The sequence below is a fragment of the Balaenoptera physalus genome, assembly GCF_965194825.1.
Source record: "Balaenoptera physalus genome assembly, chromosome: 19".
In the NCBI taxonomy this organism is placed as follows: Eukaryota; Metazoa; Chordata; class Mammalia; order Artiodactyla; family Balaenopteridae; genus Balaenoptera; species Balaenoptera physalus.
Window position 1 is genome coordinate 50,761,506 of NC_138900.1, and position 26,132 is coordinate 50,787,637.

The 26,132-nt window shown below is 40.2% G+C and overlaps 3 protein-coding genes across 10 annotated transcripts in view; 1 reads left to right on the forward strand and 2 right to left on the reverse strand.

Annotated features, from left to right (window-relative positions):
* Positions 1 to 26,132, forward strand: part of NIP7 (nucleolar pre-rRNA processing protein NIP7) — a 67,970-nt gene that overhangs the window by 1,616 nt on the left and 40,222 nt on the right. Inside the window, exon 5 of one of the 4 annotated variants that reach the window (XM_082436173.1) lies at positions 6,659 to 6,775. The exons of 1 other annotated variant lie outside the window; for it this stretch is intronic. In XM_082436173.1, coding sequence (XP_082292299.1) covers positions 6,659 to 6,715 — 57 coding nt within the window. In that variant the 3' untranslated portion in view covers positions 6,716 to 6,775. Of the gene's footprint in view, positions 1 to 44; positions 5,025 to 6,658; positions 6,776 to 26,132 lie in introns of those variants that run through there. 2 more of the 4 variants (XM_082436172.1, XM_082436174.1) reach the window with 2 other exon arrangements.
* Positions 1,707 to 7,130, reverse strand: TMED6 (transmembrane p24 trafficking protein 6). The gene is made up of 4 exons (XM_082436170.1): positions 6,780 to 7,130; positions 5,382 to 5,508; positions 3,941 to 4,092; positions 1,707 to 2,104 (listed from the first exon to the last, which is right to left on the reverse strand). The coding sequence occupies exons 1-4, from the start codon at positions 7,113 to 7,115 to the stop codon at positions 1,871 to 1,873; spliced, it is 849 nt and encodes a 282-aa protein (XP_082292296.1). The 5' UTR covers positions 7,116 to 7,130; the 3' UTR covers positions 1,707 to 1,870.
* TERF2 (telomeric repeat binding factor 2) overlaps positions 9,258 to 26,132 on the reverse strand; it is a 36,023-nt gene continuing 19,148 nt past the window's right edge. For 3 of the 5 annotated variants that reach the window (XM_082436161.1, XM_082436160.1, XM_082436164.1), the window contains 7 exons: positions 22,088 to 22,174; positions 20,897 to 21,043; positions 19,295 to 19,401; positions 17,562 to 17,954; positions 12,914 to 12,999; positions 10,862 to 10,905; positions 9,258 to 10,410 (listed from right to left, as the gene is read on the reverse strand). In XM_082436161.1, the coding sequence (XP_082292287.1) occupies positions 10,252 to 10,410; positions 10,862 to 10,905; positions 12,914 to 12,999; positions 17,562 to 17,954; positions 19,295 to 19,401; positions 20,897 to 21,043; positions 22,088 to 22,174 (1,023 nt within the window). In that variant the 3' untranslated portion in view covers positions 9,258 to 10,251. The remainder of the gene's footprint in view (positions 10,411 to 10,861; positions 10,906 to 12,913; positions 13,000 to 17,561; positions 17,955 to 19,294; positions 19,402 to 20,896; positions 21,044 to 22,087; positions 22,175 to 26,132) is intronic. The other 2 variants (XM_082436162.1, XM_082436163.1) reach the window with 2 other exon arrangements.

Below are 26,132 nucleotides of genomic sequence, written 5' to 3' on the forward strand. Positions count from 1 at the left end.
GAATTCTTCAAAGAACTGTATCTTTCCGTCTTTGTTGTTTCCAGACCTCAATACGTACTTATGGAATGACTTGAGTGAATCAGTGTCTCTTCTTTTGAATCCCAGGGTTTTGGGGTGGCAGCAAAGTCTACACAAGACTGCAGGAAAGTAGACCCCATGGCGATTGTGGTATTTCATCAAGCAGACATTGGGGAATATGTGCGGCATGAAGAGACATTGACTTAAAACGAAATCATCGCGAGGACTTGTGGCTGTGTGGAAGGGCCTAGCTTTGTTTCCTGTGTCTGTGTAGGCTCCACCATCATGTTGAATTTTGTCAACACTGTGACCTCTTCAGGGACTTCTTAGTTTAATATTCTATTATGGACAAATGCAGGCTGGATTCTTATTATGCAGAAGTGGCTCAAAAACGGGGTTTCGGATCTTTGTGATTTTGACTAACTAGAATACTGTGTTTTATATTTGAATCAGAGGGCTTCTTGTTTTGAGTAACAGGTTCTAAATTGTTGGAACTGAGGACAAGAATAGCGTATTATTGTTATCTGTGATAACACTGTTTTCCAAACACATGATAAGAACCTAATGAATTTTCTTAATTATTTATTAATACTATGAAAGATAGATATTGCCATCAGAATAGTAGGTCATGTGTGGGATTTTACAAATGAAATTTGGATAAAACAGTAAGAGCAGTTTATTCTGCCAATTTTCTTTACGGTAGGTTCTGTGTAGTGTGGAAAAAAAACTTGGATTCAAATACCAGTTCTCACATCTACCAGCTGTATGGCCTTAGATGAGTCATTAAACTTTAATAAGCTTCATTTCCTTCTGTTTCAAAAAGCAGCCTAGCCGTCTTCCTAAGAATAGTTTTTAGAAGTAGAAATCATGATCGTAAAGCACCTAGCACAGTGCCTGGCAAGTGATAGTGTTGAATAAATGGTAAGAATTATTTCTGTAATGTTTATACTGAGTATTTCTGTTACTAAGAGTAGGATCTTATGAATATAATTTGATTATATTATCTTGGCTTTTACAAGCAGTTTTCTCGCTCTTTTTCTTGAATGGTATGATCCCAGGCTGAATGTTATTTTTATCACCTTGATTTCTAAAACAATTTCTCTTATAAATCTCTTGTTTTTTTTTTTTAATTAAAAAAATTTTTTTATTGTAGTATAGTTGACATACAATATTGGATTAGTTTCAGGTGTACGGCAAAGTGATTCATTTATACATATATTCTTACAAATCTTTAATTACCTGACTGGACTGGACAAAAAGCACTAATCAGAGACCCTGAAATAATAATTTAGCTCCTCCATCCTTCTCCCATGCCTTCCAAAATTATTTTTAGAATTATTAAAATATTTTTTAGTGAAAAACATATCACAGACAAAAAAATTTTTAAGTACCTGTATTGTAAAGCAATTTCTTTAGTGCATATACTGCTTAATTTAAATTCTAAAGGTGACATCTCTAAAAATAAATCATTTTTCAATTACAAAAAAGCACTCTATCAACTCCTGTTTTTGTATGCAACATATAAAACCCAGTTTTATATGTTTTTGTCCCATTTTTTTCAACTTGTCTCCCTTCCAAGGTTCTCTGTTAATTTCTAAATAGACATAGTGAAGGTTAAGGGGCTGCAGTACGATGGACGGTATTTTGATGGTAGCATTTAGTGTGTACTTTAGAAACAGTCAACGTCAAAATTTTACAGCTTTTTATTTATTGCGATTTTGCCTGTGTAGATGAGAGCAATAGGCTACAACTTTCTAACAAGAAAAATTGATTTTTTCCCAATAACTTTACAAAGATTTGAGAGAGCTTGTGCCCCAGAAGAAAAGAGCCAGGGCACTGTAGTTGTTCGAGCTTAGCATCTTGGCTTCTTTGTGTCTGTAGTCGTTGGGATGTTGAAGAGACGCTTCAAGAAATATAGCTGCAGGATCCCAGAAAGAATAATAACAAGGCTCTGGGCTGTCGACCACCAATTCACATAGTTATAGTTTGACTGGAGTAGGAAAAAGTCAGCCACTTTTCTCATGCGAGCGAAGTTGTAGTATCGCCACATGTGAAAGATATTGTTCTGCACCTTTCGTGTACTCTTCTGCAGGACAGAAAATGAAATACAGAAAGGGTTCCTCCCTAACCTCATCTAGCCTCACCTGGGTACCCACCAGCACTAACCTAGTTTATCTGGAAGTTGAGTAACATATGATTTTATGACATGTAATAAGTTGGCTATTGGAGTTGTTGATAAATGCTAGTTTTGTTGTCTATGAAAAAATGGCCTGGACTTCAGTTTTAAAAAAATAATTTTTGTAACGAAAAACTTCAGTGCTGAAACTAGAAAGTTCCTCCAGATTATCTCTAGATTTAGACATGTACTCAGCACATCATTGCCCTTTTGGGTGATGTCTTCTGTTCTTTGTATATGGTAAAAGATAAGGGCCTGCAAATTTTTATTGAAGGGCCAGACAGTAAATATTCTAGGCTTTGCAGGCCATACAGTCTCTTGCAACTACTAAGCTCTGCCACTGTAGCACAAAAGCAGCCATAGACATTATGTCCAGTTAGCCGTCCCTCATTATCAGTGGGGAGATGGGTTCCGGGACCTGCAGAGGATGCTGAAGTCCCATAGTCGGCCCTCCACATCTGCAGGTTCTGCATCTGCAGATACAGAGGGCCAGCTGTAATTGTCAAATGAGCATGGCCGTGTTCTAGTCAAACTTCACTTACAAAAACAGGCAGTGAGCTTTTGTGCATCCAGGAAACTATCAAGAAAGTCAAGAGAGATCCCAGAGGATGGGAGAAAATATTTGCAAATCATATATCTGATAAGAGACTTGTATCCAGAATATATAAAGAACTCTTAGAACTCAACCATAAAAAGACAAATAACCAGATTTTAAAATGGGCAAAGGATTTGAATAGACATTTCTCCAAAAAAGATAACTGAAAGGCCAAAAAACACATGCAAAGATGCTCAATGTCATTAGGGGGACACAACTCAAAAACCACAAGATACCACTTATACCCACTAGGATTGCTATAGCAAAAAAGACCATAACATGTTTGCAGGGATATGGAGAAATTGCAACACTCATACACTGCTGGTGGGAGTGTAAAATGGTTTAGCCACTGTGGAATATAACAGTTCCTCACTGAAGGTAAAAAGTTACCATATGTGCCAGCAGAGTATACCGCTTATATGTGTACAGAGATGAAAGCATGTTCACACAAAAATTTGTAGGCAAATGCTCACAGCAGCATTGTTCATGATAGCCAAAAAGTGGAAATAACCCAGATGTCTACCAGCTGATAAGTAGATAAACAAAATGTGGTGTTTTAAATATACAATAGAATACTATTCATCCAGAAAAAGGAATGAAGTACTAATACATGCTACAATGTGGATGAACCTTGAAAACATGCTAAATAAAAGAAGCCAAAGACAAAAGGCCACATTGTATGATTCCACTCATGAAGTGTACAGAACAGGCAAATCTATATAAACAGAGTAGATTAGTGAGGGATTACCCAGGGCTGAGGGGCATGGGGAACACAGAGTGAATAATAGGTCTGCAGTTTCTTTTTGGGGTGATGAAACTATTCTGGAATTAGATGCTGGTAATGGTTGCAGGACCTTGTAAACCACTAAACTGTACACTTAAAGTGGTGAATTGTATCTAAGTTAAAAAACAAACAGGCAGTGGGCCAGATTTGGCCTGTGAACCGTTATTTGCCAATTCCTGGTATAAAACAAGTGAGGAATTTCAAGAGCTCCAAGTCACAAAATTAATTAAAGGCTTCAAATCCCTTTGCCTGTTTGTTTTCTCCCCAAATGAGCCCTCACTCAGATGATATTACTCCCATAATTCTAATCTTTCCTCCAAATTTAAAGTCAGTTTCCATGGATGTTTCTCTCCCACAAAACAATTACCTCAATTGCATCCAAAGTATCATTCAGTTGTTTTCTTTCATTCTTCTCTTTGTGGTCCATCTCAGGCCCCTCATAGAAGACTCCAAAATTGAGGTATACTTGCACAGAACCAAAGCGATTTTGCTGATTTGTTAGACAAAGCTGATAAAAACCTGTAGGAATCCCTAGATCATTACCAAGTCTTGGTCTCCCATCCTCCCACCCTCTAGATTTCCCTGGAGATAACTGTTCTCCAGTGTTAAATGTGCTACTATAGCACCTTCTTTTTACTTAGGAAGTACAAAATCCAGTTTTTGATGTGGAAGATACTGATCTTACATGAAACTTATTTTACTAAATATTATTTGCAATAATATTGTTTTGCCAAATATTAGTAGCTTTAGCTCTGTGTTGGATAGAAAATGTTTTCTTCCTCTTTTTCAGCGTATAGTTCCCACATCTCTTAAGGAATTTCTGATCAAGAGCATATTAAGAGCATAGTGTTTGCTCCTTGCATACCGTTAGAGCTGGGATATCATCTTGAATTTGAAAGTAGGGAAAAAATGTATGCTTTGTGAATGAAAGAAGCTATCCTACTGGAGTAACTTCCTGCAAGGTGGTCTGTACGGGGCCTGATGGTTGGGGTATGTACTGGTGCTTGTTCTCAACTGGGGTCACCTCCCCGCGTGTGGTGATGGGGGAGGAGTGCGGAGGAGCAGGGTTGGAAAGGTGTGGCAGTGTATTTGATTGTCGAAATGACTGGAAGGCACTACTGGCATGTCACGTAGGGGCCAAAGATGCTGCATAATAATGCTGAACATCCTGTGCCACGCAGTGAAGGATTCTCTTATGTCCCTGTTGAGAAATAGTCTTTTTTTGTGCACCTGGCTGGTAGAGAGGACAGTTCAAACTGGTGCCGTCCGGGGTGAGGACAGGCTCGATCTGGCTGTAGGAATTTTCTGGTGACTGGAGAAGTGCTTTGTTGTAGAATGTGGATATTTTTCATGGCCATGCATTTCCTTGTGTTCTGCTTTTTGATAACTGGCTCAAGTGTTTTCATGGCTGGAAAGAAATACTATCGCATAATAAAGTTTATTAATTGGAATTCTGTATCATAAATGGGTCTGCCTGTTTTGATCACTTTCCAATAATCTGGTTCGTTGGAGATGATAAGATAAAATCGAGCTTCTGGACCCTGGAGTTATAATAGTTAGTCACCTGGAGACCGCTTCCAAACTGCCAGTGGACCGCTGATTAATGTCCTTGGCCATTGGCAGTCTCCAGGAAATTTGGTTTTTGGTGTTGAAGGCTAAATCTTTTTCTTACTATTTCACCATCCATATGTGAAAAAGCCAGAGCTTTTACATCTCAGGTACTTAATTAATTTCAATATTTCCTCATTATTTTCCCAATTTCAAAGAAACGTATGATTATTATAATAGCCATGATGACGAAAACAGACCTGTCTCTTGGGTAGAGAAGTTAATCTGGCCCCGAACATTCTTAGAGGTGTCTATAAGGAAACCCTGTGGGGTATGTGCAGTGGCAGCAACATGCCGGTCATGTGACATTCCCAGTGTCCGCTGAACCTGCCGAGACACATTAAAGAGGGAGAAAAGCTCCTGCTGCATCATCAGGAAGCTAGCTGAATGGTAAGATTGACATCCAGTGACCATCAGCACAGTGGTTCTCAATCAGGGATGGTACTGCCCAACCCCCACTTTGAATTTGGGCTGAGACGTTGCCCTGGTGTTGCGAGTAGGGGAAGGGGGGCGGGGACAGCAATGCTGAACATCCTGCCGTGTTAGAATAGTAAGCAGGACAAAGAAATGACCCAAATGCCAATAGCACCCCTGGTAAGAAAACATGTCTCAGACCATGCAGCTGACATGTTGGTTATGTATGAATCTGGCTGTAGAGTTCTTGGCTGAACTCACTTGGTTTTGACCTCCCCAGTGGTATACCAGATTTGGGCTTATTTGATGCTTGACAGTAAATAAATAAGGCATTCAATAGGTACTTGCCTCCAAGCTGCGTCTTGATAAGCCCAGGCTACAGTGAGCTGACTAGTAGCTACTATTCTATTATAAATTCAGAGATAAGAAAAATCTCTGATAGGTTAATTTAAAACAAATTTTAAGTTACATTGGAGTGGAATAAGATCAACATAGTCTTTTACTCTGTAAACAAAATTTAGAAAGTTAATAGGTTTCTAAGATAAAGAACAAAGGAAATGAACAGCTTCCAAGTTGACTGTTGAGCAGACCATCCTTGGGCACAGCATGGATTAAAGTACTTGGCCTGTGAACAGGCAACTTGAAAACATTTACCTTCCTAAAAGCAACAGGTCTGTCTGACTGCATAGAGAAGCCTTGAGTTACTGATTCTCCAATTTGCTGGAATTACCCCTAAAGGCAAGAGAGTAAATGTTGCTCCCCCAACCTCATAAACTGAAGCGTCTTTGAAATCTCTGGGTTTGTCTCCAAAGTTCATGTGACTTTTCATTCAACTTGGTACCATATCCATATTATTTTAATATTTAAAAAATGGATTCTTTCCCCTCTCATCTCTAAACTCGAGTAAGTGTGATGATTACCTCTCCAGGAAAAGGCACCCGGTTTGTCCCATGACTTTGAGCACACTTCCACAGCCCCCAATTTGAGAAGCCAAGCCATATGTTTTAGTGATTATTCATCCATCAAGAGTTTCCATTTAGCTGCAGGTCTGTTTCATTAACAGGTGGGGAGTCACAGCATAATAAAGACAACTAGAACCTTGTGTTCATTTAAAACCTGACCCCCTTTACAAAAGGAAATGAACAAACAAGAAAAACAAGCCCCCAGTATGACCAAGTACCCACCTCATAACTGAAATAGAAGTATCCAGTCTGGTGGGCAAATTGCCAAAAGCATTCTGTGCCTCCTGGAGGGATCATGATGGCAAAGTCGTATCGATCCGCACCACGGAAGAGGGGCTGGTCCCCAGAGCCACTAAGAGGTTCTGTCTTCTGGCTCCTTGCAGAGCTCACTAGGTTCAGAACCACCAGTCCAGCCCCAAAGAGCAAGGGGAACATGCTGCTCTCTGGAGACCGCTCTAACTGCTTGCAGCAGCCCAGTGGAAGCAAGCAGTTCAGACAACTGCTGGGATAATCATTAACTCTGCAAGTCACACGTAGGCCAGTCTCAGGGCCACACATAGATATTCCAGAAGAGAACTGGCATGGTACCCCACGTTTGGCTCACAGGAAGGATTTTTGCTTTCACCTCAAAAACTCAGTGGCTTACCAGACCTACTTCACGGGTGCTAGGTAGAATCTATTACTTCAGAAGAGAGATTTCCACCCCTCCTTTGGGCTGTCGTTTTTCCGTTCTTGCCTCTTGGGGGTAAACATTCGGCAAATTTATTTACAACCACCTGAATGTACGGACTCATTTCTCGGTACACAGTGGCTGGGGAGATTTTTCTCATTCGTATCAAATTGCTAGATGATACCTGTCGCTCCTATAAGATGTGAGGGGCAACACCTGTTTCAACAGACCTCCTTCTGCCCGGTGCTACAGCTTAGGAGAGCAGAGCACAGCATGGAAGTGTGTGTAAAAATTTAAATGGATGAAGAGTGAGCAAGAGACAGTGATAATCCTCCTCATTCTGCTACCTTCCACCTGACTGATACAATGCCGCGGAGCTGCTAAGCCCGTGAGCCACAACTACTGAGCCTGTGCTCTAGAGCCTGCGAGCCACAACTACTGAGCCCTCGTGCCACAACTACTGAAGCCCGCATGCCTAGAGCCTGTGCTCTGCAACAAGAGAAGCCACAGCAATGAGAAGCCCGCTCACCGCAACGAAGAGTAGCCCTGCTCGCCGCAACTAGAGAAAGCCCGCATGCAGCAACAAAGACCCAGTGCAGCCCCCAAAAATAAATAAATAAATAAATAAATAAATAAATAAATAAATAAATAAATTTAAAAAAGACTACTATATTGTTCAAACCCTTGATCTTTCTTTTATCTGTGGCTTCTTCAGCACCCACAGGGGGAAAAAGGCTGACTTCATGGCGGAGACATTTACGTGCATTTTATTTTATTCTCACAACAGCCTACAAGGGAAGTACCATTACCTACTACATTAGAGATGAGGAAATGGACATCCAGAGATTCCAGTGGCTAACCCACCATCTCCAAGCACAGCTGGCACAGCTGGGGCCCTGAGTGGGCCTCACACTCTTACCCATCAGGACAGTGTGTCTGTCAGTCTCTGAGTTCTGACAGTGTCTAAATGTTTTTATCTCAGCCATAATCTTAAAACAGCATGAGTACCTTCTAACCAAGTATTGCTTCAGAAGGCATCACAGTGACTCCAAGTGGTAATACTTTAACTGTCACAAGCTATGTGTTATGTTATGAAGAACACACTTCATAATTGTGTTCAGTTCCAGCAAAGGCCAGATGACATCACAGCAGTCTGGAGGCACAGTGGCTCTGCAGCAGTCTCACTAAGGTGAAGGTGGGAGAGAGTGGGATCATTTCTCAGTACATAGTGGCACAGGCATCCCCACCAGAGTCCCACCACTGCCACAGTCCTAGCACTACTCATGTGGTGAGCAGTGACTTAGATTCAGCAAAACAGTCATCAGTTCATGGTAAGTTGTATAGTTCTATAGAAACCGTAGGCAGAGTTTTATGTCTGTACACATTTTATAACATTATAATAAAGATAGCATCGAAGTTATGTTAAAAAATGTTAATGGATCTATGCATGTCTCAAATTTTGAGAAACACGATTAGGATATTTTGCTTCCTTAAATGTATCACAGTGTCATTCTTCTACCTGGAGAGCGCCATCTAACAATGTGAGAGTTGAAGGTAAAAAGCTTCTGGATCCTAAAGCTTGGTTTGGAGGGAGATCACAAGTAGCTACGACCGGATCGAGTGGAGATCAAGTTCTTGCCTTCTCACTGTAGTTTCATTTGGGGTTAATTGCTAGAAAAACAGCAGTACCCAACCCCCAAACACGTAGTTAATAGGTAATAAAGCTGTACAAAGTTTACAAATTTCAACTACAGGATGAATTTTTAAACTTTAGCATTTCTTTACATCTTGCCTTTCACTCACTCAAAAGTGAGAAAAAAGGAATTCTTTTGTCCCCGGAGGTACGTTATATGAGGAAATGGACAAATTAAGGGGAAACTTTCACATCTCTGTATGGCACAGCTTCCAAGGATTAGAACATCCAATACAGTTTGACATCAGCTTCTTAACATGAACAATATGGTTTAGCAAAGCTTGTTCAACATTTTGCTACCTCCGTCTTTTCAGCTGCAATTAAACAGCTACTTAAATTTGAGAGAAGCAAGACTTTAATGAAGAATGCTACAAGTTATGGACAATAATTAGTTCTCATTTTTAAAAAATTACAGAAAACACTTTACTGAAATTCTTTTTTCCTAAAAAGACAGTCTTTAAGGATGTCTGAGAGACAGCAAGCACAACACAGTACAAAAGGAGAAGGGAATGTTGAATTCCAGTGCAAGACACTAACACAGCACAATTAGGGAATCAGGCGGAAGCAACCATTTCACAAAGAATGGAATTAGGCATTTATACTCAATCAGGATTTTTTTAAGCTTTAAAAGTCCAGCATAAAGAGGGGAATTGGGAAGAGAGGATGGGGAGAGGGGCTAAGCTTATCTACAATCACCATTTTACCAAAAAACACACTGGTTCAACCACGTGAGAAGTGGAGGTTAAACCTGCCTACATAGCCCAGCAAATAGAGCAAATGCCAAGGCAGTCACGTCTAGGAGTTGATGTCACAACTGGCTAAACAGTTTTTAAAGGGACTCTGATTCCACCAGGACTGGTCTCTCATCAACCTGGGTTCATGACAGATGAAGTTCCTTTGCATGTGCATCAGAAGGCCAAAGCTTTACCTGGAACAAGTTTGCTCCAAATAATGCTCATGTTGCTGGTTTTAACAGGTCATGGAGTCAAAAGTGACTCCTAACAGACTCCACCATTTCCTAGGAGAAGGTTCTACTGATTACCAGGGATTTAAATTCAAGCAAACCACTAAAGAAGGGAAATACTAATGGTATTCTGGCACTGTACAAGCTATGTGCCTGTCATCTCTGTCAAGGACATGGGGTGGACTTGGCTTTGTTTCTCAGCTCCATGATCTCCAACTGTGATGAAGTGGAACTGGGACCTCCCCCACATGGGAGGAAGATGCCCAAAATTCTCATCCCAGCCCAGCTTCTGAAAGAAACAGCAGACTACCAGGGGCTATTATTAGGAACCATGCTCCTGTGAATTCTGTGGAAATGAAGGCCTGTTTCAGTTCATGCCAAGTCTTTTCATGGTCCGCCAGCGATCCTTAATCATCACAGCTGTTCGGTTAACAAATGGGTAGTTTTTAGAAATGGCGGCCCAGTTTCCTTCCCCGTACTTCTGCACTCCAGCCTTGACCCACTCGCTTTCCTCTACAGTCCACTTCTGCAAAAAAAACAAAAAAGCAAAGGATTTATCACAACCTGTCTTTCCACTTATTTATATTTTCATATAGTAAAGAGGTAAACTCAATCCTAGGAGAATGATCTGAACCCAAAGGAAGGATTTATACTTTTAAAACATGATATAGAATATAAGTTAACACCATGGATTTGGACATTTCCTAATTTTCGTGTCCTGCCATTTCATCCTCAACTGATAACCATTTCTGCATTCAAAATTTCAAACGTGTGTTGTTCATGGTTAGGAAATGCGTCAGCTTTCTGACCACCTAGATTTTTCTTCCAGAGAGTAAATATTTAACTTAGTTTGGATTATCTGAAAATTACAAATAAAATTTTTTACCAGGTGCATGGGTAGTCTATGCCTGTGAGACGTGGGTACTTATTTTCTCTCTCTTGTGCCTACACAACCAGAAAAGAGAATTTAAAATTACCTGCTTTCTTGTTATATTGGTTGTACTCTCTTCATCTGGTGCTGCTGGAAAACATTAAAAGTAGACTCATTTCAGAGCTTACCTTTCTCGGCACAAACCACAAGAAAAAGACATAGAGCGTCCCCAAAGGGAAAACTTGATTCAAATTTTACAAACTTTGAGAAAAGAAAGGACATCACTAAAGGATAATTTGGTTTTGTCCTCTGCTTGCAAGATACCAATCATTTCAGTCCATGAGAATCTGTACAAAACAAATACTTTACAATCAGGCATTCAATAAATGTTGGTTAATCATGGATTTCAGGCTCTTTAGTAAAACCACTATCATTTTCTAAACTTACTGAGGAACTGTGGTATTTAAAATCCTAATATATATATACACACGCATATATATACATATGCATGTGTATGTAATATATATATGTATTTATGTGTATATATATACACACATATTTGAGTGTGTGTGTGTATATATATAATTTCTGCTCATAACCCCTTGTTAATTACTGCTTTGAAATAACACAGTTTTACTGTTTTTGAATTTCCAAATCCCTGATTGTTAGATATAAGTAAAATATGGGGGCTTCCCTGATGGCGCAGTGGTTGAGAATCCACCTGCCAATGCAGGGGACATGGGTTCGAGCCCTGGTCCGGGAAGATCCCACATGCTGTGGAGCAACTAAGCCCATGCACCACAACTATTGAGCCTGCGCTCTAGAGCCCATGAGCCACAACTACTGAGCCCATGAGCCACAACTACTGAAGCCCGTGCGCCTAGAGCCCGTGCTCCGCAACAAGAGAAGCCACCACAATGAGAAGCCCGCGCACTGCAACAAAGAGTAGCCCCCACTCGCCACAACTAGAGAAAGCCCGCACACAGCAACAAAGACCCAACATAGCCAAAAATAAATAAATAAAATAAATACATTTTTTAAAAATTTGGCTCAATTCTTCAAACAAAAAGAACGGGGTAATAATTATTGCTTCCCACTCCAACAGACCATGTGAGATCTGGTCAAACTCTACCCTCTCATCCTATGGAAATAGATCAGGCCTCAAAAACAGGGACCAAGATAATATTTTAAAGGACCAGAGGGCTACAGTAGGGTATACAAGTATAATGGACATGGCATCTCAAGCCAACAAGAGCCAGTTAAAAAGCTGCAAGAAAAGGCAAAGTTGCATAAATGTGAAACTTGCTACAGTGTCTGCCTCAGCAGACGCCACTGTCCCAGTAATGCTTCCTGAAAAGTGAAGAAAGGTGACTCAGGAAAAGGGATACTTACAGGAGCACATTATTTTTAAATTATGAAGTATTTCATAATATAGTAGAAGCCGATTTCTGAAACTGACAAATCTGGACTGCATCAGAAGTGGATGTTTTCTAGAACTTTTATATCCTGTTTTTAAAATATTTAATGCCACTTTTATTGTTACTTCTCCCATTTTCTGTGTAATCTTGATTTTGCCAACTATGTTTTCGCCAATGAAAGGTAATTTTTAAGGGCAAAACCTTTGAGGCTGGCAAAGGATTACTGTTGCTGCTGTGTTACAAAAGTCTTCAGAATCTCCAAAACTAAGGTTTAGCATGTATATATTTCCATCAGAGTGCAAAATATGTGGTGGGAGAGATCCTAATGCAAATACTATGAAGTTCAATATTAATTAAGGAAAAGTAAAGTTTCTCATCTTAGAAAAAAACACTTATATATAGAAACTGGTAAGAGATTATTTACTTAAGTAAGATATGTAAGGAATGACCACTTCTACCTTTTCTAATTAAAAAACCTTAGGAAGAACATCAACTACAATTAAATATAGGATTTAGTAAACCAAACCGGGAGTTTTCTTTAAATATAAAGCGTTGCTTTGATAGTCTCCATTGTTTAATGGGAAAAGACATAAAACTGATTCCTCATGAATCACAATGAGGAACTTTTAAACTTTTTCTAGTTTGGAGACAAGCAATTTCTGGAACACTGATGTGACAGTAACATGCACCTATACTTCAGCAAGTGTCAAGGAGAGACCAATGAGAATCATCTGGCTTACCCTGAACTTGAAACAGTTCGTCCTCTTCTACCCAAGTCTCTTTTTCTTCAACCCCATTAGAGTTGTTCCACTTGCCTTTGGGTACTCTGAGGGAACATCAGCGAGAGGACAAAGTGTAAAACAAAGTCATCCCAGGTCATCCCATACTCTGTCCTTAGCTCTACTCGTGGCCTTGTATTCCTCCCTGTTCTGCTGTGACCACATTCGAGATTCACCTACACACAACTCCCAAATCTTGACCTGGCCAGGCCTCTCCATGTCAACATCCCCCAGGTTGCAGGACCATCTCTCACACTCAGCACTGGATACATCACCATCCCCCTCAACGATCTGTTCATTTTCCTGTTGTTTGTTTGGTTGGTTGGTTGTTTGGTTTGGACTCTATTACAGATTTCAGCATTCTTCTAACCTAGAGCTGCAAACTCCTTCCCCTCCATCACAGACATGCTCTATTCCTATCTCTGGACTGTTCTCCTTTCCCTCCCCATTCCCCTAGTCCAAGCCCATGGTCCAATTCCTTTCACCAGTATTACACTAGCCTCTTAACTGGAGTCTGTCCCCCCAGCCCCTTCCCCTTCCAAAGCCACCTGAACAATCATCCTAAAATTATCACATCTCTCCTCTATTAAGTGATGGCTCCTCATTGCCTAAACAGTGAAGCCTAAATGCCCATATGGGGGAATCAAGATCATGCAGTCTGGCCCATCAATTTCTCATCAGTTCCTCCTGTCCCCACCAACACCCACACTGCCCTCTGCTCCTGCTTCCTCCTATAAGTTCTGTGCTTTCCTGCCTCTCTATTTGCTGTTCTCTCTCCTTGGGATTCCCTTCCCTGCCAGGTGAAGTCCTGCCCATCTTTCAAGGCCATCATTCTCAATGAAGCCTGCCCAACACATACAAAAAGCCCCCGCTCCTCTGCCCTTACGATAGTGCTTCCACTTTATTACACAACCGTATCACGACATACCCTTAACCATAAGCACCTTGACGGCAGGGACCATATCCTCATTTGTCTACTCCAAACACCGGGCACAGTAACACACACCCTCATAGAAGCTGGAGAGATACTAGCTAAACTAATAATGAGATTATCAAAGAGCTGTAAAGGACTTATACCATCAAAGATTAGAATAGTAAGCAAACAAGAATCATTCCTGTGAACATGAAATTTTGAGTACTTGGGTGCAACCAAAAACAGTCCCAAACCTGAAAAATAATCCAAAACCCAAGTTATTAAATAAATGAAAATTATAGTCACTCTTACAGAACATAGCACAAATCTGACCTCAGAATTATAACATCCTTTACAAAACAAACATGGAAAGTATCTGAACTAAGTTTTGAAGAATTTACATAGATCAAAGTCACCGAAAAACCTGACCAAGAGAGTAGAGACAAAGTGCTGTTTCCTTCCCCGCTATAAAAAAAATTTATTTTTAAGGCTGTCTGGGTATTTTGCAAATGAGTAATGAAAGCAGTTTGCTTAATAAGTGCATAAACTTGGAAAAAATTCCTTGAGTTCCATGAGTTTTCTATGCAGTTACCTAAGTGGCTGGGACAAATGGTGGACCCTTTACTTTTATTTATTTTAAATTGGATCATATCCCCCAAAGGGTTATTTCTAAGAATAACTGATTTGCTTGAGACAAAGTAAAAAAAAAAAAAAAAAAAAAAATTACACGAGGATTTTCCTTCTCAGGATATTAGCTGTGTCAATTACTATTCATAAATACAGGTCAGACAGCATTACAGTTTAAGTTTTCCATCTATTTATCCAAGTCCTGGGATAAAAACTGATTTTAACCTCAGGGTCCATCACTTTCACCTAAGTGGCTATTCACTCTTCCTGCAGACAATCTTTGCAGATCACTTGGTAACTTTCTGCTCCTCCTCTGAACTCAGCATTTATTACATGTATAAACATTTTGGTATTTCTTAACTTCTCATGTTGTGGAAGGGGCTGAGACCTCGGTCCTCATCTTAACTGTTAGGTGGCCGTGCGGGCAAGCTGGGTCACTTCCTGGCTCACTGCGCTCCTAACTGGTGAAGTTAAAACTTAGTGGTCTAGAGGGGTTGGCAAACTACAGCCTGTGGCTGCTGGTTTTTGTATAGCCCTTGAACTAAGAATGGTTTTTACATTTTCCAAAGGTTGTAAAAAAAAAAACAAAACAGAAGAATATGCAACAGAGACACAAAGCCTAAAATGTTTACCCTTTGCTAGCCTTTTATAGAAGTTTTGCATGTGGCCCCTTAAATTGCAAGAACCAAGAACTGTTACTTTGTTTGGTTAATAAACTATCTAGTAAGCACTAGTTCTGTGCTGTGGGGGATATAAAAATCTAGTAGTGGTGGCCCTCCCGTCTAGGTGATAGACCCTAATCCTGCCTTCCCCTCCTCCGATTCCACTGGCCCAGCTTCCCCTGGGTCCTGACTGCTCACCGGGCAGCAGTCTCCAGCCACCCTCCTCTTCTCCTTTCCCTCAGTGTCTGTTCAAAAGCCCTCAGTGGTGTCTGCTCAGAGGCTTTCTGATTAGGTGTATTAGACTTATCTGGGGCACAGTTAGCAAAGCAGATTAGAGAACACTCCCCTGTCCCTTCTAATTCAGTAGACAGGAGCCTGGGAATATATATTTTTTAAACACTGCACAGGTAATTGTGATATGAAGCCCCCCTGAGAACCTCTGCCTGATAGAATATAATAGGAACTCAAAATCTGGCCCATCTACCGATCCAGACTTTTCTCCCTTCATCCTCTCTGTGTCCTGTATTCTGCCATACAGACTACATGACATTTTCCTGCTCATACCAGGCTTTCTCGTGCTGTAATTCAAGAGGCTCCTGTTTCCTAGAACCGACCTCCCAATATTGCTGGATGACCTCCTACTCATTCTTCAAGGCCAGCTCAACACTTGCTCCTCTGCAAGGTTGCTCCACCCACAACTCTGCTGCCCAGGCCCAGCTCTTCTTCCCTGCAGCACCCAAGGCACCTCACATATGCTTCGTTTAGAGCCGGGGTCATAGGATCCCTTTTTTTGGTAAAGGGCCAGTAGTACCTTCAGCTTTGCAAGCCTTACTGTCTTTGTTGCAACTACTCAACTCAACGTAGCATCAAAAGCAGCCACAGACAATACATAATTCATGGGTGTGGCTGTGTTCCAATAAACTTTATTCACAAAAACAGGCAGCAGGTGGATTTAGCCAAGGGGCCATAATTTGCCAACCTCTGCTTGAGAGTACCCATCATACTTCATACCCTTGACACATGAGAGAGGTGAATATGTCTGAAACCTTCACAGAGTCTCCCATTTATAAAACCACTGTAATCATGCACTCTCTCCAGTTTCCTTGTCTGTTCATGGGAGCAATACTTATAGTTCATAGAATTGCTGTGAGGGGTAGAGGAGATCAGGTATCAAATGAGAGTAATAGTGTGCTGACTGCATCTGCCTGCCCAGCCAATGACTCACTCACTTCCAAATGCAGGAAGTGGTGCATATAGTGCAGATTTGTGCCCGAGTATAAATCATTTATCAGAGGCCACAGCCCTACAGGGCACCCAGCACAAGCATGCCAGGGCACAGGTCCCCAAACAGCTGTAACAGAGAGCAGCAGTAGAGATGGCAATGACCTTGGGAGATCAGTGAGGTGATCACTTACAGCAGGGTGACCAGGGGAAATTTATGGAGGAGGCAGAGTTTTAAGAGGCAGCTTGGTGTACATGGCATACAGGCCATGGGCTTTTGTGTCAAGACTGGGATTAAAAATCCCAAAGCCCAATTTTGCCATTTTTTATCTGTGTGACTTCAGGTTAAGTTAGTAACTTTTCTGAACCTTCCTCACCTATAAAGTGGGGCTAGTAAATCACTCACAGACTGAGGAGTGTAGATATTCAGTAAGATAATACGTGAAAGTGCTTGGCCCGCAGAAAGTATTTAGTCAACATCAGCTTCTCTTCTCTTTGAAAGACAGATGGGATTCTGACAAGCAATGGTGGAGGAATGATAGTCCGAATGTGGGGAATGAGAGGCAGCAAGAAGAGTACAGTAGTAGAAACAGGGTTCCAGGGAGAGCAAGCAGACCAGTTTGCCTAGAGGAAAGATCCACAAGAGGGCACAAAGGGTAGCAAAACTGAAAGCCAGGTTGGGGGTCATGATGGGGAGCAAAATGAAAGCATTCTAACCACTGCCCCACAGAACCTAGCAGAATGTGAGAGATTAGTAATTACTGAATTTGCCAAGTCTCAAATGCTCATAGAACGTGCAAAACTATAAATATTCATAAATCTCTTTTAAGGATCAAAGTATAACGTGGCCCAATTCAAACAAACTTCCTTTAACAAACAAGACTAATATTTAGTAGTCAAGGCACTCAGAATTTTGCTAAAAATGGAAGCAGCGGTGAGTACGAGGCTCGGACACCCTTTCACCCTCACTCCTGCCTAGTGCAATGCCTGGAAGCCCACATGCGGGGCATCAGAACTGGCAGGATGGCTACGACGTCACTCCCCACCCTGAGTCACATTCTAGCAGTCTGAGCAAGCCTTGGTGGTGAATAACTTAGCTGAAAGTTACTTCATTCCCGGAAGCAATACCAGGCATAACCAGGACCACCAACCAGCCCCAAAACTTCTACAAAGAAGGTCTTCATACTTGGGATTCTTCTCCCCAGGGAGGGGCTGGTTGAGGATGGTGGGCTTGGATGGTGAAGCAGGAATGACTTCCTGGGAGGAGTCGAGGCCTGCGCTCGGCTCAGTGCTCTGGCTGTCCTCCTCCAAAACCAATCTGCTTATTGTCATGCGCTTGTTCTTGGGCTGCAGTTCAGAGCCACCCTCACCCTCAGCAGGGGCTGAACTTTCGTTTTCATCTTTTCTCGGTCTCTTGTTTTTGAGGGCTGGTGATGGTGGGCACACTTTATTAGGAAATACCATATCTTTCTGGTCCAGTTTTGAGAAGGCTGCCTCAGAATCTTGTGCACTGGACAGAGTCTTGAAAGCTGCTTTCAGAGCCATAATTCCAATGGTGGTTGGAGTGTTCTGTAGCTGCCTACAAATAATACAAACATAACAGAGATCAGTTTCACCGTTGTGGATGCTTGTCCAAGCAGCCACAACTTTTTCAAAGTGGGAAGCTTCAAATTAGAAATTCCTCACGTTGAGAACTCTTTATTTAAAAAAAAAACAGAGAGGGTGCGTGATAAAAGCTTTATTTATAAAAGCTTCCATTTATAAGTGTGTTAAGCAGAGGCTTTAAATATGATATGTAAGTTGAACTATGGAGCTTAAACTTCAAGTAAGAGAACCCTAAAGGAACTAGGGCCAATGATACTCCCTCCAGAGACCGCTTCAGCCTGTGTGCTGTCTAACCCATTAGTCTGCATGGACTAAAGCGGTGCTTTCCACAATGCAAGAACTCTGTGTAGTGCCTAACAACTACAAGTCCATCTGGACAACCAACTGATAATCCAGCAATCTCACCTTGAAGTCTAAACTCTTCTTCCAGCTGTCCTAGTCCAACCTTCATGTGACAGAAGTAAAAAAGACTGGTCTCCATTCTGCCCTCTTTCTCCTACAATGCACTTATAAATGGGATCTTGAGACTTCTCAGAGTGAGAATAGTGCCACACAGTCTTGGAACAATGAGAAACTGCCTTTTCAAAATAAAGTTCATCTATCATTTGGACGTTTTAAGTAAAAACTGTTAGGAGAGGGCAAACTGGCAGCCTGCAGGCCAAACCCAGCTGGCAGATGTGTCTTGTCTAAGCTATTCAAGTTTTTTTTTTTTTTTAAATTGGACTAACTGCCAACATTCAAAAATTGGGAAATCTCAAAAAATTTTTTTTGGACGTCTCACATAAAAATTTGAACTGAAGTTTGGACATCTTTGGACATCTCACATAGCAACAATCACACGAAGCTCGAAAGCATGCCCTCTCTGTGTCCCAGTCCCATGCTCTCAACTGTATTATCCTAGACCCACTTTGCTCCTTTACATCTCCTACTGGGCCCCCAAAGACATCTAAACGTGTGGCCTCTGCTTTGTTAACTGGTCCTGGGAATCTGATTCACAAGTTTGAACACTGCATTAAGAGATAAGGTATCAACAGGGAAGTACTGAGTAGATACAGGTGAGGCAAGGAGAGAGAAACAGAAGGAAAGAACCTTTGAGGAATAGCCAGTCAGGAACTTCTGTCAAGGATCTGACATCCCGTTTTCAATATTCCCATCTTCCCAGGATGTTCTCCGTATATCCCACAGTGCCTTCTACGAGTAACCCAGTAACATGTTAAGAGGTCAAACCACTAATCCTGCTCCAAGAAGACAACTATGCTTCCCACACATCACCCCAGTGTCTCAGCCAACATCACAAAAGGGCATCTCTCTCACCTGGCAGGTTCTCTGAGTGGCTTTTCCACAGGCTCTGGTGCTGGCTGTTTACCTTCCTTCACTGTGGTTGAGGTGGAAGACTCAGATTTCAAAGCCTTTTTGGCCATCTGGGAAAGGAAAGATGTCGTGAGGAAGAGGAAGTCACAGAATTTCATTAACTCTGCTTCTTTCACCATGAACATACTCAATATGCAAGCATGTTCACTTACAAATCCAATTTAGGCATAGACTAGAGGAGGACATAAAAAGGGAAAGAACTTACAAGAATTATCCCAAATTTCTTCCTCCCTTCCTTCCCTCAAAAAATGGCTCACAGTTTTCTGTACTAAAGGAGAACTCAATCTGAGTGGTGCTAAAAGCATCTTGACGTTACAAGAATTCCGAAAGGTTATTTTGGACAACAAATACTTAAATGATTTTACTTTGTATCTCCTCTTCCATCCTTCCAATCTCATCCCTAATTTAGTTTCTGAATACCTAATAGACCTTTGGGGTCATATGCAAAAGTCAAATCTTCTTTTTTTTGAAACTTAGGGATGACTGATGTCTACATTAATGTCTTTTAGTTTGTGTATAGAATTTTTCATGACTCTGTTTCCACAGATGTTTTGCCTATTAACAACTCTTTGAAAATCCTTACTTGTACCACATGAAGCCCTGAGTAGGCCAATCTTACTCTAACTCCAGCTGCTCCTCTGTCACCCTCAGACTGGAGTTTTACACATTTCCAGTCAGTCCAGTGTCATTCCATTTTAGATCGCATGTCTGTAAGGAGTGGTATCTTAAGAGCTGAGAATTCTGTTCTCAACAGAAACAGTGACAGGTTATTTTCCAGTTACCTGAATATGAAGGAAGGGTTCCTAGGCCGGCTCAAGTATCCTGACACTTGCTCCTTGAACACTCCAAACTATCTGCTTTACAAATAATTTTGAGAGTTGCCAAATGATTGCTAGGATCACTGACACTATCCTGATATGGGCCTTGCAGATCTACTGTTAGGAACTAGGATAATTTGAACACTCTCAAAATCCTTGTTTAAAAAAAAAAACCCTCTCACTCAGTTCATGGTCCACCTTCTATGACAGACTAGGTTCTAATTCTTCCCTGTGCTGTCTTGAGCCTCACTGCATCCATTCTTTGTGCTTATCCCTTTGATCCAGTTAAAGTATGTCTTCATTTGGCCTCTCTTGCTAATCATACTCTAGTCACACTTTTCTCCAGTTATGCCTCCTTCCTGTTAACAACCCCATCATACCACATCTATCAAACCACTCTTCCTCTCCCAAACTTAACTCAGATTTCATCTCCTTTGAGAACCACCATCAATTGTAATTGAATGTTCTCCTACTTTAACCACACAGATGAATCACACATAGAGGAAGTAAAAATGGGAGGTGAGGGAAACCAGGAATGTTGCATTTGCCTCTGCCAGGATCTCTGCTTCTGAATATTTAAGGCATTTAATTAAGAAAGATAGCACATATAATTCAGTTTTTTCTACACATTTACTCTTTTCACTTTAAAAAAGAGCTGTCCTTTTCTAATTGCCTACACATCCTCCAGGCTACATCACAGTTATGGGAAGAGAAGGCCAAGCCCCACCGTGAGGAGGTAGGGCTCTGCATCATCCAGGTGACTCTCCAGGAAGCGCAGCATCTTCTGCTGGAAGGTTTCGTAGGAAAAGTTCTGGATAACAGGGTGGGCCAAGTTCTTTTCACGGATAATGTTCAGGAGATCATTTCTCAGCTTCTACACAAAGGACCAATTTTTGCAACGTGAGAAAGAAAAACTCCAGTAAAAATTCAATGATGATGAGTTAAAACAATGCTATCAGAACTTTCACAATGCTGTCAATGAATATCACTGGTACACATATAAGAAGGGAAGCCTACCACAATGTAGAACAGGTCAAAAAATTACTGATCAGCCACAGTAGGTTACTATATAGCTATAAAAAAAAAAGGATGAAGAACTTAGGATCTAAAGTACCTTTATACTTTTACATAAAGATTTTTAAACTTCCAAAAAAGAAAACCAAAAAGGATGAAAAGCTCCCTATGTACTAATATAAAAAGATCTCCAAGATATATTAAGGGAAAAAGCAATTCACAAAATGCTCAAATTAGTGTGTAGAATATGCTCACATATGTATATGGGAAGAACAGGAAGAATGGATATATGTGTATGTCTGTATATATACACACATGCATACTTATTTGCTTGCATATGCACAGAATATCTCTGTTAAGAATAAAAGAAAAAAACATTGGTTGCCTCTAAGGAGAGGAACGAGACGGCTGAGTCAGACATGAGAGAATTTTCACTAAGCTCTTTTGTTGTACCTTTCGAATGTTGTATTACATATATGTATTACCTTTTCAAAAACTGAAAATTTATATTTATAAGGGAAAAAAAATAATAGCAGGGTACCAACAGAGCTTTTGACACCAGAAAATAGAGGAGTTAAGTCCTCACCAAGGCAGATTCTTAAGTCTGCAGGATCAGCGTTTATGTGAAGTCAGAAGTGTTAATACCAGTGCTGATTACTAAAGTTCAGTCAGAAACCTGACAGAAATGGGCAAGTAAATGATTTATGTAAATTTTCAAACAAATTTTTGAAAAGCCATTCTAACAGTAAGTTATCCTGGATATAAAAGGCAACATGCTTAAGGTGCTGAATGTTTAAAGGCGAATATTTAGATAACATTCCTGACAGAGAACCCTTTCCCTGTTTCCCCACAAGAGGCAATGAGCTGGATTTAGGTCATGGGAGCAAAAATATATCAAACTTACCTGAGTTGTGGGGTCCTTGGACATATGTTTTTTCAAAATTTTTGAAGCCTTTTCAAATTCTTTGTTTTTGATACAAATAATGACTGCCTACAAAAGGGGGAAAAAGACTTTTTTTAAACTGTTGTAATAATGAAAGGTGTAATTAGAATATCAAATATCAAAATAAGCTCAACTAAAAAGTAAAACTGAGTCTTACATACCCAAGAACTTTTTCATATTCTATCAAATTCCTGTATTTAAAAACTAACAATTATTATTCAAGCGTATGAACAACCGTACCCTCTCTTTCAGTGTGTAAGATAGTAGATTTTCAACGTTACATTGGATTAAAAAAAAAAATAGCTGATAAAGCAAAATCTGATCTCCTGGATTACAGACCATTTACCCAATCTGAATAGGGCCTCCTAAGGAAAGGCAAAATGGACAGGAGTCATCCCAGGTCCCCAGAACAATTGGTTTTGTTCTTTTTGGATGCAAAAGCTTTGATGTAATGGGGGGAATGAGAGGAGGAGATACTGTTGCGGGGTGGTGGGGGGGAGGGGAATAATTTGCTGACCACAGAGTTCTGTTAGTTCCATTCAGGAAAGGCCTGAGGCCAGTTCGCTAGGAGAACCAGCACAGCCTCTCATGACTGTAAACCCCAGCGGGCCAACTCCAGTTAAAGTGTGCAGGGAATTGCTGAGACAAACAAACCCAGCTCAGCCACAAGCAGCAAAGAAAGAGGACAGAGTTTCAGGTAGGATGAGAAGGTCTCATCAGCCACAGAGAAAAAGGAGAATCCTTCGGTCAAGAAACCCCAAGAGAACATATGTAGAGGGCAAGTAACAGTGATTGAAAATAAAAAGGATATTTAAAAAACATATGTGCACTTTTTTTAAAAATTAGAAAAGCGAGGAAAAATTGGGACCACCTGGAGTTATCTAACAGGATAAAGTAGCTACCTTAAATCCAGTCTCAAAGAAACCTATCTCACACATGAAAAAGCGAAGGAAAACTGGTCCATAGATATTTTCAGTCTTCACAGGGAAGAATTTAAGGAGAAACATACAGACCAAGAGAAGGAGGACTAGCAAGGGAATTCAGAAAGTACAAATCTCTGGTGCTTCTGTCCTCCACATGCTGAACACAGCCATAAAGGGCAAAGGAAAGTGATGTCAAACGCTTCTGAAGAACAGGCACAACACTAAGTTCCTACTGCCAGGGAGGGAACAAAGTAAATAAGTCTTTTCATTGTAATCAGATCATCATATTCACTTTTACATCATTTTCAGCAGAAAAACGATACTAAGACTATACTTACTTTCTTGAAGCATACAAAGGTTTTACTTTTTATAAATCATTTAGGTTCTACTACTTTTTTTTTTTTAAGATTTTTTTTGATGTAGACCATTTTTAAAGTCTTTATTGAATTTGTTACTATACTGCTTCTGTTTTATGTTTTGGTTCTTTGGCCACGAGGCACTGGAATCTTAGGTCCCCAACCAGGGATCGAACCCACACCTCCCAAATTGGAAGGCAGTCTTAACCACTGGACCGCCAGGGAAGTCCCAGGTCCTATTATGTTTTAAAATGTTATTTAACTTGCATAAAGTAAAATTAACTCTTTTTTGGCATACTGTTCTAACACATGTATCAACTTCTGTAACCGCCACAATGATACCAGAAAACCATGGATCCAATAAACCTCCCTTGTGCTGCACTCTGTAGTCACCTCCTCCCCATCCCTAACCCCTGATCTTTTCACTGTTTCATCTTTTCAGAATGTCATATAAATGGAATCATACAGTATATATGAAATCACACAGCTTAATTTTTAAAGGATGTAGCCTTGAGTCTGGCTTCTTTCCCTCAGTATAATGTCCTGGAGATCTATCTGTGTTGTTGCATTATCAGTAGTTCCTGCTATCTTATTGATGAAGCAGTGTTCTGTTGTATGGATGTACCAGTTTGTTTATCCATTCACCCACTGGAAAAACAGTTGGGTGGTCTGCAACTCTGGTGATTATGAATAGAGGTGTTAAAATATTTACGTACAGGTTTTGGTGTGACCATAACTTCATTTCTCTAAGGTAAATACCCAGGGGTGGGACTGCTGGGTCATTTGGAAAATGCATGTTTATAAGAAAAGGCCAAACTGTTTTCCTGAATGGCTATACCATTCTGCACCCCATCAGCAATGTATGAGGGTTCCAGTTGCTCCACATTCACACTAGCACTTGTTAGTGTTAGTAGTTTCTAAAGTTTAGCCCCTCTCATAGATATGTCCCAGTATTCTCTGTGGTTTTAATTTGTATTTCCCTATTGACTAAATGATGAGCATCTTTTCATGTGCTTATTTGCCATCTGTGTATTCTCTTTGGTTGTTGTTTTTTAAATAGGGGTGTTTGTTTCCTTGTTCATTTTGAGAGTTCATTCTCTGAACAGTGTTTTTCTCAGAAGTCTTAATTTTGATGAAGTCCACTTTATGCTCTTGTAGATCTTGCTTTTAGTGTCATATCTAAAAACTTTTTGCCTAAGTCCAGGACATGAAGATTTTTTTTTCATGTTTTCTTCTAAAAGTTTTATAGCTTTACATTTTACATTCAGATTATGATCCACTTTGAATCAATTTTGGTATGAGTTGTAGGTCAAGGTTCATTTATTTTTTGCATAGGGACATCCAATTGTTTTAATTCCAGTTGTTGAAGACTATCCTTTTTCCATTGAATATCTTTTTCCATTGAAATGCCTTCACATTTTTTGTTAAAAATTGATCAGTCATATTTGTGTGGGTCTATTTCTGGACTCTCTTCTGTTCCACGAATCTATATATCTACAGTCATGAGTACTGTAGCTTTATAGTAATTCTTAAAATTGGGTAGTGAGTCCTCCAGCTTCATTCTTCTTTTACAAAATTGTTTTCGTTAGTTTAGTCTTTTTTTTAACCTTACCATATGTCTTTTAGAATCAGTCTGTATCTACAGAAAATCCTGCTGAGATTGTGATTAGAATTATATTAAATCCATAGATTAATTGGAGAGAACTGACATCTTAACTATATTAGGTCTTCCAATCCATGAACAGGGTATGTCTTTCCATTTAGTAGGTTGTGATTTCATCATCAGCATTTTGTTTTTTTCCACATACAGATCCTACACGTTTTGTTAGACTTATACCTAAGTATTTTTCTTTTCTTTTTTTGAGCTATTGTAAATGACTGTTTTGGTAATTTCATTGCAGAATTTTCATTTTCATTTCATTTCACTGCTAGCATATGAAAATATGATTGATTTTATGTGTTGATCTTGTATCCTACAGTCTGGCTAAACTTACTTATTATAGCTTTTTTGGTATATTCCATGGAATTTTCTGTATGGATAGCCATGTCATCTGGGAAAAGGGACAATTTTATTCCTTCTTTTCCAATCTGTTGCCTTTTATTTATTTTTCTTGACTTACTGCACTGGCTAGGTCTTCTAGTATGATGTAGAGTGGAAGTGGTGAGAACGGACACCTTTGCCTTACTTTGGATCTTAAGGTCAAAGCATTCCATTCTTCACCATTAACTATGATGTTACCTGTAGTTTTTTTTGTAGATGCCTTTTATCAGGTTGAGGAAGTTCCCTTCTATTCCTGGTGTGCTGAGTGTTTTTACCATGATCTAATGTTGAATCTTGTCAAACGCTTTTTCTGCTTCAATTGATATGATCATATGGTTTTTCCTTTGGACCAACAGGGTAAATTACATTCACTGATTTTCAAATATTGAACCAGCCTTGCATTCCTGGGGCCTTAGTTTCCCTATTCTGCCACACACTAACTGCATCTGCATCCAGGACTAAGCTTCAGGATAGACAGTAAAAAAAAAAAGGAATGGAATCCACTTCAACTTCTGGGAATCACAGCTCCACTGCTAAAGAGAAAGGGTTCTCTTCCTTTACGTTTAGGTGCCTGCCCTCCTGCCTCTGTCATCACTGGGTCACTGCTGCTACCAGTGTAGTATTGCCTGGGTGCTAGGATAGAGAAGGGAAAAAAGGAAAAAAAAAAGAGATTTCTTCCACCTTCT

Bases quoted from the DNA above. Each gene is read 5' to 3' on its own strand.
- TMED6 (XM_082436170.1), bottom strand. From the start codon at position 7,115: ATGTGTGGCCCTGAGACTGGCCTACGTGTGACTTGCAGAGTTAATGAT. The intron at 5,509-6,779 runs GTGGGTACTTGG...GTGTCTCGGCAG, and splicing joins ACTTCTATTTCAGTTATGAG to GTTCAGCGGACACTGGGAAT. The intron at 4,093-5,381 runs GTCTGTTTTCGT...GGATTCCTACAG, and splicing joins CTTCTCTACCCAAGAGACAG to GTTTTTATCAGCTTTGTCTA.